Raw genomic sequence first — 17,635 nt, forward strand, 5'->3', positions numbered from 1 at the left:
TACCCTCAATATTGGAATGGAATATCATAACTAAACTTCAGTTGTCTACTTAATTTCTGAAGTGTTCCTGATATCTACTTACTGCAAAGAATCAAAGAATGCAGCCTCCTTTAAAAGAACTGGCTTATGTTTTTAAAAGAAACCAAAATGTTAATCATAGTCTTAAAGGTCTTGATTAGCTTTCAAAAACGTAAAAAAAAAATTTCCATTTTTAAAAAGGTTAAAATAGGAAATTAAGAGGAAATAGAAAACTGGAAGAGTAGAAGGGAAGAAGTGTCTGACTCAATCTCTCTACTGACCTCTCGAGAGAAATCAGACTGAAGAGAAGAGAGCACCTTTATTATCTTCACCGGCTGAGGTGTCACAGCAGAAGCACGACTAGTCAGTTTTTATCGACTTGGGAGGGTATAAGAAAATACCCAGTTGTGCTGAGGGAATAAGCAAGAGGAAACAGATCACATTTCAAAAGCAAATGCCATTTAATGAGTACAAATACACAGAACTTCTCTAGCCCTTTTGTGCAGTAAGTGTGGACGGATCTAATGTCATTCCTGTGTATGAGTGCACAAGACAAATAAGATCAAAGTGGTGAATCACATACCAGGCAAAGAATGGATGAAAGCCCAGACGTCATCAACCGTCCATATAGAAGGCTCTGTCTGTGCAACTGGCAGCAAGTCACTGTTTTCAGGCATTTTCCTCATTCTCACATCCCGAAGCTCACGTTCTCTTTCCCTCTCACTCTGCCTGCGCAGGCGTGTTGTCATAGCAGATGGCACAGAATCTTCATGAGAGGCCAAGTCTTCTTCTGCAGATGGATAAGTAAGTGGAAGCTGGAAAATGTAGTACAAGTAAAATACAGCATTGCACTTTCCTTGTATTTCTGAAAAGGGTATTGTACATTGAAGCAAGGTTTCTACAGACCTGCCTAAGGATATGTTCTCTTGCTGCCCCATCAGGGCCACTTGGACGACGGCCACGATGCCCAAGACTTTGATTATCAGGTTTACGATTCCAACGACTAAGTGTAAATTTTTTAGAACAGCTAACATTGTACCTAAGAAATTCAAGTGAGAAAAAATATTAAATGATATATGGGACCCTCCATGTAGTAATTATGACCTTAAAATTCAGTAGTGAATTAGTAAGTGCCATTAACTTCATTATGGACTGTAATACCTCAGAAAGTAAACCAAAGTGTTAGACAGATGTACTTACACTAATAGAGGAAAAAAAAAAAAAAAAACAGAAAAGGCCTCTTCATATATCATAATATGGCTCTCAATTTAATACTGGATACCTACAACAACGTATTGATAATTTCTCCTAATAACGGCATTATAGTGGGTAACTTTCTGCAAAATACAGAGGCTAATTCAAGGTTCCAAGAGAAAAAGAGTTAACTACTTAGATGTTTAAACTGTTATTTTCCAAGGAAATCATTTCTCAAGAGAAATTAGTAAAAATAGGTTAATATAGTAGAGAGAAGGAAATCTCAAATGGCTAGTAAAATATTTTTCAAACTTAACTAAAGTCAAAGAGTGAAAATGTAAAGCTGAAATTTTAACGTTATACAAGGAATTCATGGCTCTCACTATTCAGGAAATTCAACTATATATAATTCTTTAAAAGTGACTGAAAGATTATTTTATCAAAACAGACATATATATTTTTTCTTTTAAAACACAGAACACTTCATGAATTTGCATCTCATCCTTGTGCAGGGGCCATGCTAATCTTCTCCATATTGTTCCAATCTTAGAATACATGCTGCTAAAGTGAGCCCTTTGGGGGTTCCCATCGTGGCTCAGCAGAAACGAATCTAACATCCATGAGGACGCAGGTTCGATCCCCGGCCTCACTCAGTGGGTTAAGGATCTGGCGTTGCTGTGAGCTGTGGTGTAGGTCACAGACTCAGCTCAGATCTAGCTTTGGTGTGGCTTTGGTATGGGCCAGTGGCTACAGCTCCAACTGGACCCCTAGCCTGGGAACCTCCATATGCCGTGGGTGTGGCCCTAAAAAGAAAAGAAAAAAAAAGTGAGCACTCTAATATTTTTTAATGTAGACCTATAAGGCATGATGACAGCTTAAAAGACTACTATACCATTTACTGGGTTTCAACACCCTAGAAGAGTGGCTAGCAAACTTCTATAAAGAGCCAGGCAGTAAATATTTTAGGTTTTGTAGGCCACACAAGTCTCTAGCACAACTACTCAACTCTGCAACTGTAACATGAATGCTCCCATAGACAGTAATGAATGAGCATGGCTGTGCTCCAGTAAAACTTTAGTGACACTTAAATTTGAAATTCTCATGTATCATGAAATATTATTCTTCTGATTCTTTTCAACCATGGTAAAACCATAATAACCACCTTATACAGTTCAGGAGCCATACAAAAATAGGCTACAGAAAGGACTCGGCCTGCGCATAGTTAACCAACAACCCCTTCCCTGGAAAGAAGAGTGAAAAGAAAAAATCTAAGAAACAAATTTCTGAAAAGTTACAGAAAGGCTAAGAAAAATACAGAGTTCCTCTTTTTTGCACATAAAACTGCCACTGTAATTTCTTATTTTTAAAACTCTTTTGCTTTAAGATGATTTCTCAGGAAGATGATGAAAATAAATCCCAAATAACATTGCCATTGATAACTGTTCTAAGACCATCTGTATATAGATATCAAAATAAAATTTCCTCACCTATGTTTTATGAAAATACCAGGAGGTGGAAGTAAGGAGTGCTATAGAGTAAATAGGCTATTTTTTCCCCAAAAAACATAAAAGTGTCCCGATATCACTTCATTTTGTTCTGAAACAATTCAACAGGCTCCTGCTGTGGTCATTATGCTCGTCTGTGGGCTCAGTTCTAAAGGTTTCTGATTTCCATTCACATCAACTGACAAAACTTCTTTCTCAAATGACCAAAGAACAGAGAAGAGAGACTAACTTTACACCTGCAATTCAGGCCCTAATGTAGATCTTTCAGACAGACGGCCAGGCAGACATGTAAAGAGCAGTTCTTACCTGACCTAATTTACCTCCTCTCCTTGCTCTTATCTGCATTTTCCTATGTTAGGAGCCCTAAACCTCTAAAGAGGTTCACCTAAAGGTATTATAACGTTACAACTCAGCAGTCATCTCTGGGAGAAGAGTGGTGGTAGTGTGTTAAAGGTCCTGAAATATTTCTAAATAATCAGTAAGTTTAAGATACTGTGAAAAGCAGTCCTTCTCCCACAGTTTTTAATCCCTTAGAATCAGAGAGCCATGATTCCTTCTTATGGTACACACAAATTGGAAAACTCCCAGGTCAAAATAAGAGTTATATTATTTAACTTGCACTATCAAAAACATGAATGAATATCTGAATAACAGACTGACAATTAAGAAACCAATAACCCATTTTTAGAAGAAAGTACTTCTACTACTTATTTAACTTAAGTTTTACTAAGTATATTTTAGGGGTACCATACTAAATAATATGTTCAAGCAAGAAAATCCCTAGACGTGTCAATAAGATTTTAAATTCTTTGACAGAATAATAACTTTTGGCACAGAGAACAAATTTCAAAATAATCAACCTGCACATACACCTCCCCTTTAGTGGGAAATACTTATATTAGGATTTATTAGCAGAATCAGGTTTTCTTTAACGTAAACGAAACCTGTGACAAGATCAATGAAGATACTAAACATTTCTTTTGCTAGTAATACTATTTACCTATAATATTATTATTGAAAATACAAATTTAGAGGAGACAGGCATTTTGCTGACAAGATAATGTAACAATGTGGAGAACTTGTGCTATAGCTATCCCACCTAGAAACCTAAAATAAACAGGATATGATTAAAAGAAATGAAAACATTTTAAGGATCCAGCGTTGCCATGAGCTGTAGTGTAGGCCAGCGGCTACAGCTCCAATTAGACCCCTAGCCTGGGAACCTCCATAGGCCATGGGAGCAGCCCTAGAAAAGGCAAAAATACAAAAACATAAATAAAGGAAATGAAAACATTTTAAAACATAACAAAGTAAACCCACATATTTCAATACTGGTAAAACAAATAAATACTGTTTTGATACTTTAAGGACTAGCAGTCCACTCACAGGAGGGATTCTCCTAAGCATATTCTTACCACCAGGAGAATGCTACTTCAATATTAGATTATACTGTATGTGCTACACATGTGCAATTTTCGTAGAGCAAAACTTAACAATGAAATACCAAAGCAGCTCTAGATAAAGCTTACTTGATTATCATTTCTCCTTAATATCTCATTTTGACTAATGGTAAACTACCTAAGTTTTTTGGTTTTGTTACAGTGACTGTGGTTTGTGCTTTAGGAAATTCAAGGGAAACAAATACCTTTTGGCACATGACATAGTGCAGAATCGTTTAGACCGCAGAAATTCATTAGCATATCCCATCTTTCCACAGAATTCACACTTGAGCAACTCACTGTCCATTTCTTCTAAGGTCTCTAAAAAAAGAAAACAAAAGAAAAAACTTCCAAAAATTTAATTGTGGCAAATTTTCTTGTAGCTTTTACTTTGGTTGGAGCTGCTAGCTCAGACCCTCAGCAAACTTAAAAGGAATAGTCTTTTAACTTTTTAATCCATAGCCCCTTTGGTAAGGCAAAAGCCCCCCAAAAATATCCACTTTTACCAATTCCCTCTTGCTCTCCTGCATAAAAAGTTTAGTTTTCCCTATATGAATAAGCAATACATTTTTTAAAGATTCGTTTTTCTGAGAATCCAACCTATCTAAAAATGTGCAAATAAGACAAAGTCACTACCTTTCAAAAGGAACACTTTCTAAAAGCATCATGTAGTATATACTTTGATACACTGTCCTACGTACAGTATATATAGCAAAGAAGATAATTCTAAGCAGAGAGAATGAGGATGACTCCAAAAAGAAGGTAAAATTTTGATGTCTGATTTCAGAGGAGCATTTAAAATAATTAACACTCTCAAAGATCTGCAGTGTACGACAGAATATATAAAGATGTATTATCTAATTATACAACAGTCCTTTTTAGTTATATTAAAAATAATTTACAATTATCTTAAAAATCACCTATGGCTTTGTAATTTCTAATTTATCCTTTTTTGTCAGAGTACTCTCTGTTAAGTTAGAATGTCCTTCCTCCACCTCTATATCCATCCTTCTTCAAGCCATACCACAGGACTCAAAGAAACTTCCTATCTAAATCTTCAAGTATTAAGCAGCAGTCACCTATAAGCAAGCAACTTAATCTTCATGACCCACAGTTTTCTCATCTGTAAAATGGGGTTTATAAATACTTTTCCCAAAGAACTGTAATGAAGATTACATGAATGCCCAACAGGGAGTAGGCATAGAAAAGTGATAGTTCCATTTCCTGTTTTCCATTTAAGAACTAGAACTACCAAGACCTGTAATAAGTGCTTAAGAAATACTTTAATGAAACTGTTAAATTCTTAAATCCACCATATTTTTGCCTTTTTCATGTTATCATAATTCCTATTCCAAGTCATATAAATTATACCAAAAAAAGCACTCCACCAACTAAAGCTTTTAGCTCTGCACTCCATATGTAGTTTTCTATGTTATTCATTTAACCAAGACTTGTTAAGATGAAGAAAGGGACTCTGAAATGTAGGCATGGATGACATGTACTCAATGCATTCAAGCATCACATTATTCTAGCATTACTGGACAAGCAAGTGGCAAAGTGCTAAATCAAGTGAAGGTAGCAAGAACAACTCAAAAACCTACTATGAAATATGTGAAGTTCCAAAAGACATCCAAATACAATGTCAACCGATCAACTCATAAACTAGCAAGTGATCATCTTAAGGAAATTCACAGGACTATCTTCATAAGCAAAACTCATCTAATTGGTAGCAATAAGGAAGAAAGAGTCTCAAAACAAGTGAAGTAAAAATTAGTCCTTCCAATGACCTAGAGATGGCTTTCACACAGCTGTGCCCTACAACACATTCCTGGGACCTAGTGTCATAATGTCCAAGAGTATTGTTTTCACTTTGTCATGCTTGTAACCAGGCCTGACCTTGAAAAGGTTGTACTGAAGACAAAATTGCTATTCCCCCACTACTGCCACCAATCCAGCCCCAAAGAGCCCATTCCTCAGGTTGTTTGATTTCCAGACTATACTAAAAGCTTTATCAAAAGTTTTTCTTAATTAACATAACAATATGCAACACTTGATAATAGGTTAGAATACCTTATGAAGGAGAAGGAAATGTTTTTGCTGGTGAGAGAGGGGAGATCCCAAACAGGTATGGTCTAAGAGTTAACAACCTGACAAAAATAGAACATCAGTTTTATTTCTCATAAAGAAGAGAGGAATATTAACAGATTCAAAAAAAAATCCAGTTCTAATGTTTGGTCAAAATTTTAACAAATTTGGTAACGTTTTACCAAGGCTACTTTTTCACATTTGTGAATAAAAAATTAAGAGCCAAATAAGTTTTAAAAAAATGTTGCTTAGTTAATAAAGGTGGAATTCTAGACAGCTGGTAATTCTCTAATATCCATTCTTCAGTTTTCTCTCACAGTAACAAAATCCTAATCTTCAGCTACAAATATCACCACTGAGAATAAAATAGTTTCTGCCCTATGTGTGGCCAATTTCTGACCAATGACATGGAAATGGAAATGCCTGCAAATTCCAAGAGGTGCCCTTTTTCCCATCTTATTGATCAGAATGTGATCATGAAGATTAGCTATCCTGGAAATGACAGCAACATTCTAGGTATGGCAGAGCCATGAAACACTGAGAGCTTAGGTGCCCAACTCAATGGTGCCCAACTCAGTGGAGCCTGGCACTGCTCACCTTTGGGCTATGTCAAAATGAGACTTCTTATTTAATTAGGTATTATCCTGAGTCTCTAATGGAGTGGCCAAACACATATTCTAATTAACAGAGATCCCCAATTTTTCTATGCAAGGAGGAGTTACTTTTTAATTTTCCTGAAGACTTGAGAACACTTTAGGATCAGCAGCAAAGAAAGAGGCAATGAGATAAAAACCATCATCAGTCTGATGATTTACCCAGGAAGACATATTCTGATAAATCACAAACTATTGCTTGGAGATTCTGGCTATAGAACCTGTCAAAACAGAGATATCCTCTAAAAAGAGAATAATCCTTAAGTTTTTCATACTGAATTAAACTGTATGTACTACTAAAACCAAGGACACTAAATTAATGACCTCACCATTTCACCCTAAAGTATTTCCCATAAGCACTGAAGTATACAGTAAAAGAAAAAATTTATAAAATTAAATGACACATTTTCAGTGAATATATCTCTACTATGAAATAGATTGTCTTTTTTTTTCTTGCCACACCCATAGCATATAGAAGTTCAAGGGCCAGGGATCGAACGGGAGCCATAGCAGTGACAAAACTGGATCCTTAACTCACTGAGCCACCATAATCATCTTCTCCTACACTCAATATATTTAACATATAATTATGTAAATTTAAAGTGTACAATGTGTTAATCTGATACATTATATCACTGTCTTTGTAGTGATATGGAGCACTTCTATCACATTAATTTTTATCCTTTCATTTTAGTCATTGGGATAATTAAGTTTAGTCTCTCAGCAAGTCTGGTGATTCCAGTACAATAATATTGTCTGTATTCACTGTACTGTGCATTAGATCTCTATGGCTTATTTATTACTCATTGCATAGATTAATCATCTTTAAACCTTCCTATTCCTCACTCTGGTATCTTGTCCTTTTAAACCACCCTTTACCTTATCTTCCATCAGTCCTTTCCCTCCTCTTTCCACCATGACTATGAGTTATCAATTACATGCCAAACCTCTATATTCATCCTACAAGTGACCAGCAGAGCTTCCAAAATACACTCCTGTTCATGTCACCTGCATAAAAATCTTCCAATAACCATCCTCTTGACAGTAACGTAAATCCTAACTCCAGAGTAGAATATCAAGGTACTCTAGAATCTGAATCTGCCTTACTTCCCACTACTTTTCTAACGCAGCCGTCTACCCTTCACTGCCCCCTCCTGTAGTTACCCAGCACTTGCACAGTTTTTGTGTATTTATTTCACGGTATGCTAACCTGAAAGGTTCTTCTTGTTTGCTACCTTAAATCTGTGCTTTACCATCTAGGACCCAGGTCAAATCCCATCTTTACAAAGACTCACCAACCTGGCAATAATCTCACCCGGTTTTAAGGTGCCAAGTTCCTACTATCTAATGCAATTCACTTAATACTTACCATACGTTACACCTTAGTTATCTTTCTGTTGTGGAGATTGCTGCTTCCTACTAGACCAAAATTTCCTCTAAATTCTAGCATAGTCCAGCATATGTAAATATACTATAAACCATGTGCATCACAAAATATGCTATGAAGCTTTCTAAGCAGTTTTCCATTTTCTCCAATGTGTGTACATGAGAGGGAACATTATATATGTTGATTTTCTTAGAAAACTTTCATGTACACACTTCTTATAGATAAAGGCAAGAAAAAAAATCCCTGCACATTCATCTTTATTACCTTCACCTCAAATGAAAAATTTTCTCAGATATACACAGTATGTATAATTAAAAGCAAGTACTCAGGAATTAAATGAAATTAAATTCATAACAAGAGGCAAAATAAAGAGATTGTTTGGATACTGATTTGAACAAAATAACTATAAAAGGACATTTATACAATTTAAGAAATTATACAATTGAGGAAATCTGAATATGTACAGATACTAGATGACACCAAAGAATTACTACTAATATTGTTTTGTGCAACATAACATTTAACAAAATGTACACTTTTTAGAGATATATTCTTTAGTACGTACTAGTATAATATAATAAGAACTATGATTTTTTTTTTTTTCCCCAAAAGAAGAAAGGAAGGGAGAGGAAAAAAGCAACAGAGAAAGAGAGAAGGTAGGGAGGAGTTCCCATCATGGCACAGTAGAAATGAACCTGACTAGAAACTATGAGGTTGCAGGTTCGATCCCTGGCCTTGCTCAGTGGGTTAAGGATCCAGCATTGCTGTGAGCTGTGGTGTAGGTCACAGATGTGGCTCAGATCCCGCATTGCTGTGGCGCTGGCGTAGGCCGGTAGCTACAGCTCCAATTGGACACCTAGCCTGGGAACCTCCATATGCCATGGGAGCAACCCTAGAAAAGCCAAAAAGACAAAAAAAAAAAAAAATTAGGAAAACTGAGAGCCAAGTCCATTTTGCTTACCAGCATGCTATTTTACTTACTTCAGCAAAGTACAGGCAGAGTACACACTCAATAAGTATTTGCAAAATGAACATATTAATTTTACATGAAATATACTAATATACTGAAGATAATTAGACACAGATGTTAATTCACTACTGTAGAGCCCTGACTATACTAAGTGCTATTTACTTAAACTGAATTTTATCAATTGCAAAGTCATGATCAGAATCAAAAAATATATATTTTTGTATTTATTTGTGTTTATTTTCCTGCAGTCATTTTGTATGCCACTTTAACTTTTACAGAGTTTTCACATATTAAAGTCTATATTAAAAAAAAAAAAAAGATTCTCTGGCATTGAGAAGACAGTGATATTTTCCTCTTTGAACAAACCGAATCACTTTTTTTTTTTTCTTTTGTCCTTTTAGGGCTGCACCCTCAGCACATGGAGGTTCCCAAGCTAGGGGTCCAATTGGAGCTGTAGCTGTAGCTGCCGGCCTATGCCAGATCCAAGCCACATCTTTAACCTACACCACAGCTCGTGGCAATGCTGGATCCTTAACCCACTGAGCAAGGCCAGGGATTGAACCCGCAACCTCATGGCTCCTAGTTGGATTTGTTTTCACTGCTTCATGACAGGAACTCCCCAAATCACTTTTTGATTGAAGACTACATCTTTATACAACTGTAATACCCCTGGATATCAAACATCACAATACATAAGGTCTAAAACCAAACAACCCAGAAGGTCTAAATTTTTAAGCAAACTCAGTAAACAGTCATTTACTTAAGTCTGCTTAGGAAAGAGAACTGGATGTTTTGAAGCTAAAATTTGGGGGATTTTTGTTTGTTTTTGTTTTTGTTTTGGCTGCACCCATGGCATGTGGAGAGTTCTAAGTTAGGGATCAAACACTCCACAGCAGCAACCTAAGCCACTATAGTGACAACGCCAGATCTTTAACCCACTGTGCCACAAGAGAACTCCTTGATGCTAGAACTTTAAATTATTTTCACATATAAAATGGAACTTTTTCCACCCAAACATCTACTTCAAACATCAAACTGACATCATACAAATTAACACCAATCTTGCTACTATATTTATATAGCCATTAAGAGTCTGGTTAGCTTTTCCATTACTTTAGTCAAATACATTCTATGAAAATAAAAGTAAATACTTCCAAGTGAAAATCTCTGTAGAATAAAAATCCATGTTTTACTTCAAGCAATAAAGTCAAAGGGTATCTTAAAAGAAAATCCACAAACCTTCAGCAATCATATCTTCCATCTCTGTGTCAGATGAATTATCTGCATGCTTTGCATTATTCTGTAACTCTGGCTGAACACACACAGAATTTATCATCTGATTATCCAAAATAGGCCTTTTTTTCACAGGATGTTCAATCAGCAAAGATGAACGACTCACCTTTAAAAGAGAGAGAACAAAATTAAATAATCTTTTAGAAGACTTTCAAAAATAGTTTTTAAAAAATCTCTTGAATGGTATCTGTGATAATTTACTTGTACAACTCATCAGATCCATTTATTAAGTACTTTATTCCCTGAGAAAAGGCCTGGCAATCTAAACATAAACACTTTATATTACAGGTCACCAGCAGTATGGATGCTTCAAAGTCTCAGTCAAATGGAAGTAGGGTCCTAGTTTAGGCAGACAGTCTAAAAAGTCTTTAAAAAATCAGTAATACATTTTGATTAGCCAGATACCTTTATTTTTTTTCTGCAACAACTTTCAAGAATTTATTTTTCATGCACAAAGATTTTTATTTGTAGGGTTAACTATCAGGATAGGTCATTACTGCATGGCTTTTAAAAATGAGGACCGACCTCCTGTATAGCACAGAGAACTCAATATTCTGTAATAACCTATATGGGAAAAGAATCTGAAAAAAAATGGCTATATATGCATGTATGTGTGTATATACCCTTAATTTCTTTACAAAAGCAGAATGAGGACTAGAACTCAAGTCACCTAACTCCTAGTTCAGCAGCCTAATCTATCATAATTACAAAAAGAAATGAAAAAATCCTCAAATATTAAAATCAATAACAGAAATACATGCACTTATGTTCCATATACTTGGTTAAGTCATGAAAACTACTTATTTTAGAAATGTTTTCAGGGACTTCCGTAGTAGCTCAGCAGAAACAAACCTATCATCCATGAGGGCACAGGTTTGATCCCTGGCCTCGCTCACAGGGTTAAGGATTCAGCATTGCTGTAAGCTGTGGTGTGGGTCACAAACGCAGCTCAGATCTCATGTTGCTGTGGCGTAGGCTGGCAGCTGTAGCTCCAATTCGACCCCTAGCCTAGGAACCTCCATATGCAGCAAGTGCAGCCCTAAAAAGACAAAAAAAAAAAAAAAAAAAAAAAAAAAGAAGGAAAGAAAGGTTTTCAGCAAAAACATTCTAGACCAAAAACATTTACTGATTTACTAGTGAACTCTCAGCTATCTGAAAAAATGGAACCGTTTTTCCTACTTGAGAATGCTGGTAAACTCTGCAACATCTTCCACACATAGTAAATATAGCTTCCTGTAAATTTCGACGTGTAACCCTAAAGAATAATCACTCATAAGCTTCTAAATTTTGTTCATTGCAGTCAGTATATATAATATGCCTCAAGTAGTTTTATGGAGATTACTGCTGACAAAATTGTAATATTTAGATCTGCTAAATCTGGCATATGAATAAATTTAAATATTCTTTCCAGAAAATAACTTGGCAACACAAAGAGAGTCTTATGAATACATACGTACTGTGATCCAATACCTGTACTTCTAGGAATTTATGCTAAAGCAGTTATGTAAAATGTGGGTAATTTACAGAATTAGTCCTTTTAAGACTATTTAAGGAGTTCCCGTCATGGCTCAGTGGTTAACGAATCTGACTAGAAACCACGAGATTTTGGGTTCATTCCCTGGCCTTGATCAGTGGGTTAAGGATCCGGCGTTGCCGTGAGCTGTGGTGTAGGTTGCAGATGTGGCTCAGATCCTGTGTTGCTGTGGCTGAGGTGCAGGCCAGCAGCTATAGCTCCGATTCGACCCCTAGCCTGGGAACCTCCATATGCCACAGGAGAGGCCCTAGAAATGGCAAAAAGACCAAAAAAAAAAAAAAAAAAAAAAAGACTATTTGAACAGAGAAAAAACAGAAACCTAAATGACCAACAATATAGTTGTCCCTCACTATCTGCAGGGGATTGGTTCCAGGACTTCAGAGGATAGAAAAACCTGCAGATCATCAAGTCTCTTTTAGAAAGTGGAGCATTATGTGCATATAACCTCATATAACCTATGCACACTCTTCTGTATACGTTAAGTAATCTCTAGATTACTTACAACACCTAATAAAATATAAATACAAAGTAAATAGTTGCCCATGCACAGCAAATTCAAGTTTTACTTTTCGGAATTTCTTACATTTTTCTTTTTTATATATATATATATATATATATTTTTGGCCATGACTGTGGCACGAGGAAGTTCCCAAATCAGGGACTGAACCAAGCCACAGCAGTGACAATACTGAATTCTTAACCACTAGGCCACCAGGGAACATCTTTTTTAATATTTTGATTTATGATTGGGTTGACTCCCAAATGTGAAACCTGTGGATATAGAGGGTCAATTATAATGGATGGATTATATAAATTATGGCTGTCCACATAGTAGAATAGTATGTAACCTTTCAAAATCAAATGATATTAATCAAATTAAAAACTATTAATCAAATGAGAAAATAAATGCTCAATCTACACTAAGTGGGGGAGTTCCCAACGTGGCACAGCAGAAACGAATCCGACTAGGAACTATGAGGTTTTGGGTTTGATCCCTGGCCTCGCTCAGTGGGTTAAGAATCCAGCATTGCCGGGAGCTGTGGTGTAGGCTGCAGATGCGACTCTAATTCTGTGTTGCCATGACTGTGGTGTAGGCCAGAAGCTGTAGCTCCAATTTGACCCCAAGCTTGGGAACTTCCATGTGCCATGTATGCAGCTCTAAAAGGACAAAAGACGAAAAAAAAAAAAAAAGGTTGAGTGCTATGACACAGGTACCACAGTCAATATGTGGCATAGCTTAAGATCCAACCACTGAGAAGTAGGGAGAAAAGACTGCTTCGTTCCTCCACTTACTATATCAGAGATTTTTTTTTTTTGGTCACACCTGCAGCATGTGGAAGTGGAAATTCCCAACCTGTGCTACAACAATGACAAAGTTGAGTCCTTAATCACTAGGCCCACTAGGGAACTCTCAGAGATTCTTTAAGACATCCAAGTTTAATACACACACCATAGACTAAATATAAAGATAACCAATTAGGAAATCAGCTATCACTATGCAATCACAATGCCCTATCCATGAATATGAAAAATCAGATGGTTCAAAGCCCCTCAAAATAATTTTGTTTTCTTATCTTTGATTTTGGCCACTTGTCTTAGTTTATTTTCTAAGGAAAAATGTTCACCTCTAGATATTAGCATGAAATTCTGCATCGCTGGTCTCAAATTTTATAGCACCTCCGTTTTGAGGTAAACATTTTGAAACATTTAAAAAATATGATTGAAGGCTGAGATGTAAGAATAATGAGAAAATCTATTTGCTTATTATAAACCATCAACTGAGTAACATCGGAAGTATTAAATTAGGAAACTATTGTTTTCTGTATCCACGTTAAAGTTCACAAAGTATCACATTATACAAGAAACACCATCAAAAAGAAAAAAATACACTTCAGATGTCATTTCAGTCCCCTTAAAAAGAAAAAAAAAGTTTATTTCACTGGAGTAAACACCTAATTGCCTTTCTCTAAAAATTATAAAACTGATGTCCTTATATCCTCCAATTTTTCTCCTTTGACATCTAAATAGCATAAAATTCTAGAAGTATATTTGGAAATATATAAAGAATATATATTAAAAATTCTAGATAAAATATTAACAATTTTTGAAATAAAACTACAAGCTTATTTTTTAGAACAGACTATAAATTTTAAAATAATGCCACGTGAAGAATTTTAAAAATACAAATTGCTTGCTACTTACAGGAAATGGCTCCAATCCCTCCTGGATCACAAAGCCTTCAATAACATGGGTCAAGATCTGTGGTTTAACAATAGCCTGTGGAGGTTTGTTTTCTACATTGGGTATGCTACTGGGCATAGATGTACTATTACTCCTGGTGGTAGCAGCTGGAAGTAATAGTGGAGGTGGAGGAACAGAAACATGCGAAGGATCTGATGGAGATTTAATTACTGAAGCACTGACCGATGCCACAGCGGGTAATTCTACTTGCTCTGGAAAAAAAAAAGTCATTTTTTTCAATTTTTAGCATTCTGCCCAGGCAAACATGAAAGAAAATTTTAAAATAAACATTAATAACAATAATATCTAGCACTTAAAAAAAAACTTGATACCTTTATACTTTATATTTATTATCTCACTTAATCTCCACAAAGCTCCCAAGGCAACAGAACCAAAAACAAAAACAAACCAATGGGACCTAATCAAACAGGCAAGCACAGCAAAGGAAACCATAAAAATAACAAAAAGATGGAGTTCCTATCGTGGTTCAGTGGCTAACGAACCCAAGTAGTATCCATGAGGACATCGATCCCTGGCCTGGCTCAGTGGGTTAAGGAACTGGTATTGCCATGAGCTGTGGTGTAGGTCACAGATGCGGCTCAGATCCTGTGTTGCTGTGGCGTAGGCCAGCAGCTACGGCTCCATTCAACCCCTATCCTGAGAACTTGCATGTGTCATGGGTGTAGCCCTAGAAAGACAGAAAGACCGAAAAAAAAAAAAAAAAAAAAAAAAAAGACAACCTACCAAATGGGAGAAAATACTTTGAAATATGCAACCATGCAACCAAAGGGCTTAATCTCTAAAATCTACAAACTACTTATACAACTCAACAGCAAAAAAAAAAAAAAAACCAACAACCCAATTGAAAAATGGGCAGAAGACCTGAATAGACATTTCTCCAAAGATGTACAGATGGCCAACAGGAACATGAAAAAATGCTCACCAACGTTAATTATTAGAAAAATACAAATCAGATTTCACACTGGTCCAAATGGCCATCATAACAAGTCCAAAATAAGGCCATATATGACAAACCCAGAGCTAACATCACTCTCAATGGTGAAAAGCTGAAAGAATTCCCACTGGGAGTTCCTGTCACGGCACAGTGGTTAACGAATCTGACTAGGAACCATGCGGTTGCAGGTTCGATCCCTGGCCTTACTCAGTGGGTTAAGGATACGGTGTTACCGTGAGCTGTGGTGTAGGTCACAGATACAGCTCGGAACCAGCGTTGCTATGGCTCTGGCATAGGCCGGCGGCTACAGCTCCGATTGGACCCCTGGCCTGGGAAACTTCATATGCCATGGGAGCGGCCCTACAAAAGGCAAAAAGACAAAAAGACAAAAAAAAAAAAAAAAAAAAAAAAAGAATTCCCACTGAGATCAGGAACAAGACAAGGATGTCCACTCTCGCCACTACTATTCAACATAGTTTTGGAAGTCCTAGCCATAGCAATCAGAGAAGTGAAAGAAATAAAAGGAATCCAAATTGGAAAGGAAGAAGTAAAACTATTACTATTTGCAGATGACATGATACTATACCTAGAGAATCCTAAAGACTCCACCAGAAAACTGTCAGAGCTCATCCACGAATTTGGCAAAGTCACAGAATACAAAATTAATACACAGAAATCAATGGCATTTCTATATACTAACAATAAAATATCAGAAAAGGAAATTAAGGAAGCAATCCCATTTGCCATCACATCCAGAATAAAATACCTAGAAGTAAACCTACCTAAAGAGACAAAAGACCTGTACTCTGAAAACTACAAGCCACTGATGAAAGAAATCAAACATGACACAAATAGATGGAAAGACATACATGCTCTTGGATTGGAAGAGTCAATATTATCAAAATGACTATACTACCTAAGGCAATCTACACATTCAATGCAATCTCTATCAAGTTACCAAGAACATTTTTCACAGAACTCGAACAAAATATTTTAAAGTTTGTTTGGAAGCACAAAAGGCCCAGAATAGCCAAAGACATCCTGGAAAAGAAAAATGGAGCTGGAGGAATGAGGCTCCCGGACTGCAGACTATACTACAAAGCAAGAGTCATCAAAACTGTATGGTACTGGCACAAAGACAGAACTATAGATCAGTGGAACAGGATAGAAAGCCCAGAATTAAACCCATGCACCTACAGCCAACTCATCTATGACAAAGGAGGCAAGAATATACAAGGGAGAAAAGACAGCTTGTTCAATAAGTGGTGCTGGGAAAACTGGACAGCCACACGCAAAAGAATGAAATTAGAACACTCCCTAACACCATACACAAAAATAAACTCCAAATGGATTAAAGACCTAGATATAAGACCAGACACTATCAAACTCTTAGAGGAAAACATAGCCCAAACACTCTCCAACATAAATGACAGCAACACCTTCTCAGATCCACCTCTTAGAGTACTGACAGTAAAAACAAAAATAAACAAATGGGACCTAATCAAACTTCAAAGTTTCTGCACAGCAAAGGAAACCCTAAACAAAACAAAAAGGCAACCCACAGAATGGGGAGAAAATCTTTGCAAGTGAATCGACTGACAAGGGATTAATCTCCAAAATTTATACACACCTTCTGTAGCTCCATACCAAAAAAACAAATAACCCCATCCAAAAATGGGCAGAAGATCTAAACAGACAGTTCTCCAAAGAAGACATGCAGATGGCCAAAAAACACATGAGAAGATGCTCAACACCACTCATTATTAGAGAAATGCAAATCAAAACCACTCTGAGGTACCACCTTACACCAGCCATAATGGCCATCATCCAAAAGTCTACAAACAATAAGTGCTAGAGAGGGTGTGGAGGAAAAGGAACCCTAGTACACTGTTGGTGGGAGTGCAAGTTGGTGCAACCACTGTGGAAAACAGTATGGAGATGCCTCAGAAAACTAAACATAGAACTACCATTTGATCCAGCAGTCCCACTCCTGGGCATCTATCCAGAGAAAACCACGACTCGCAAAGACACATGGACTCCAATGTTCACTACAGCACTATTTTCAATAGCCAAGACACGGAAACAACCTAAATGTCCATCGACAGAGGACTGCATCAAGAAGATGTGGTACATATACACAATGGCATATTACTCAGCCATTAAAAGGAACAAAATACCAGCATTCTTAGCAACATGGATGGACCTAGAAACTATCATGCTATTTGAAGTCAGCCATACAATGAGACACCAACATCAAATGCTTTCACTGACATGTGGAATCTGAAAAAAGGACAGACTGAACTGCTTTGCAGAACAGATACTGACTCACAGACTTTGAAAAACTTATGGTCTCCAGAGGAG

At 36.5% G+C, this 17,635-nt stretch overlaps 1 protein-coding gene across 15 annotated transcripts in view; it reads right to left on the reverse strand.

Annotated features, from left to right (window-relative positions):
- Positions 1-17,635, reverse strand: part of PHC3 (polyhomeotic homolog 3) — a 91,946-nt gene that overhangs the window by 14,121 nt on the left and 60,190 nt on the right. For 12 of the 15 annotated variants that reach the window (XM_021069777.1, XM_021069778.1, XM_021069788.1 and 9 more), the window contains 5 exons: positions 14,281-14,531; positions 10,491-10,650; positions 4,363-4,477; positions 925-1,057; positions 602-833 (listed from right to left, as the gene is read on the reverse strand). In XM_021069777.1, the coding sequence (XP_020925436.1) occupies positions 602-833; positions 925-1,057; positions 4,363-4,477; positions 10,491-10,650; positions 14,281-14,531 (891 nt within the window). Of the gene's footprint in view, positions 1-299; positions 429-601; positions 834-924; positions 1,058-4,362; positions 4,478-6,226; positions 6,304-10,490; positions 10,651-14,280; positions 14,532-17,635 lie in introns of those variants that run through there. The other 3 variants (XR_002337748.1, XM_021069789.1, XR_002337749.1) reach the window with 3 other exon arrangements.

This window comes from Sus scrofa, chromosome 13 (genome assembly GCF_000003025.6).
Source record: "Sus scrofa isolate TJ Tabasco breed Duroc chromosome 13, Sscrofa11.1, whole genome shotgun sequence".
Lineage (NCBI taxonomy): Eukaryota > Metazoa > Chordata > Mammalia > Artiodactyla > Suidae > Sus > Sus scrofa.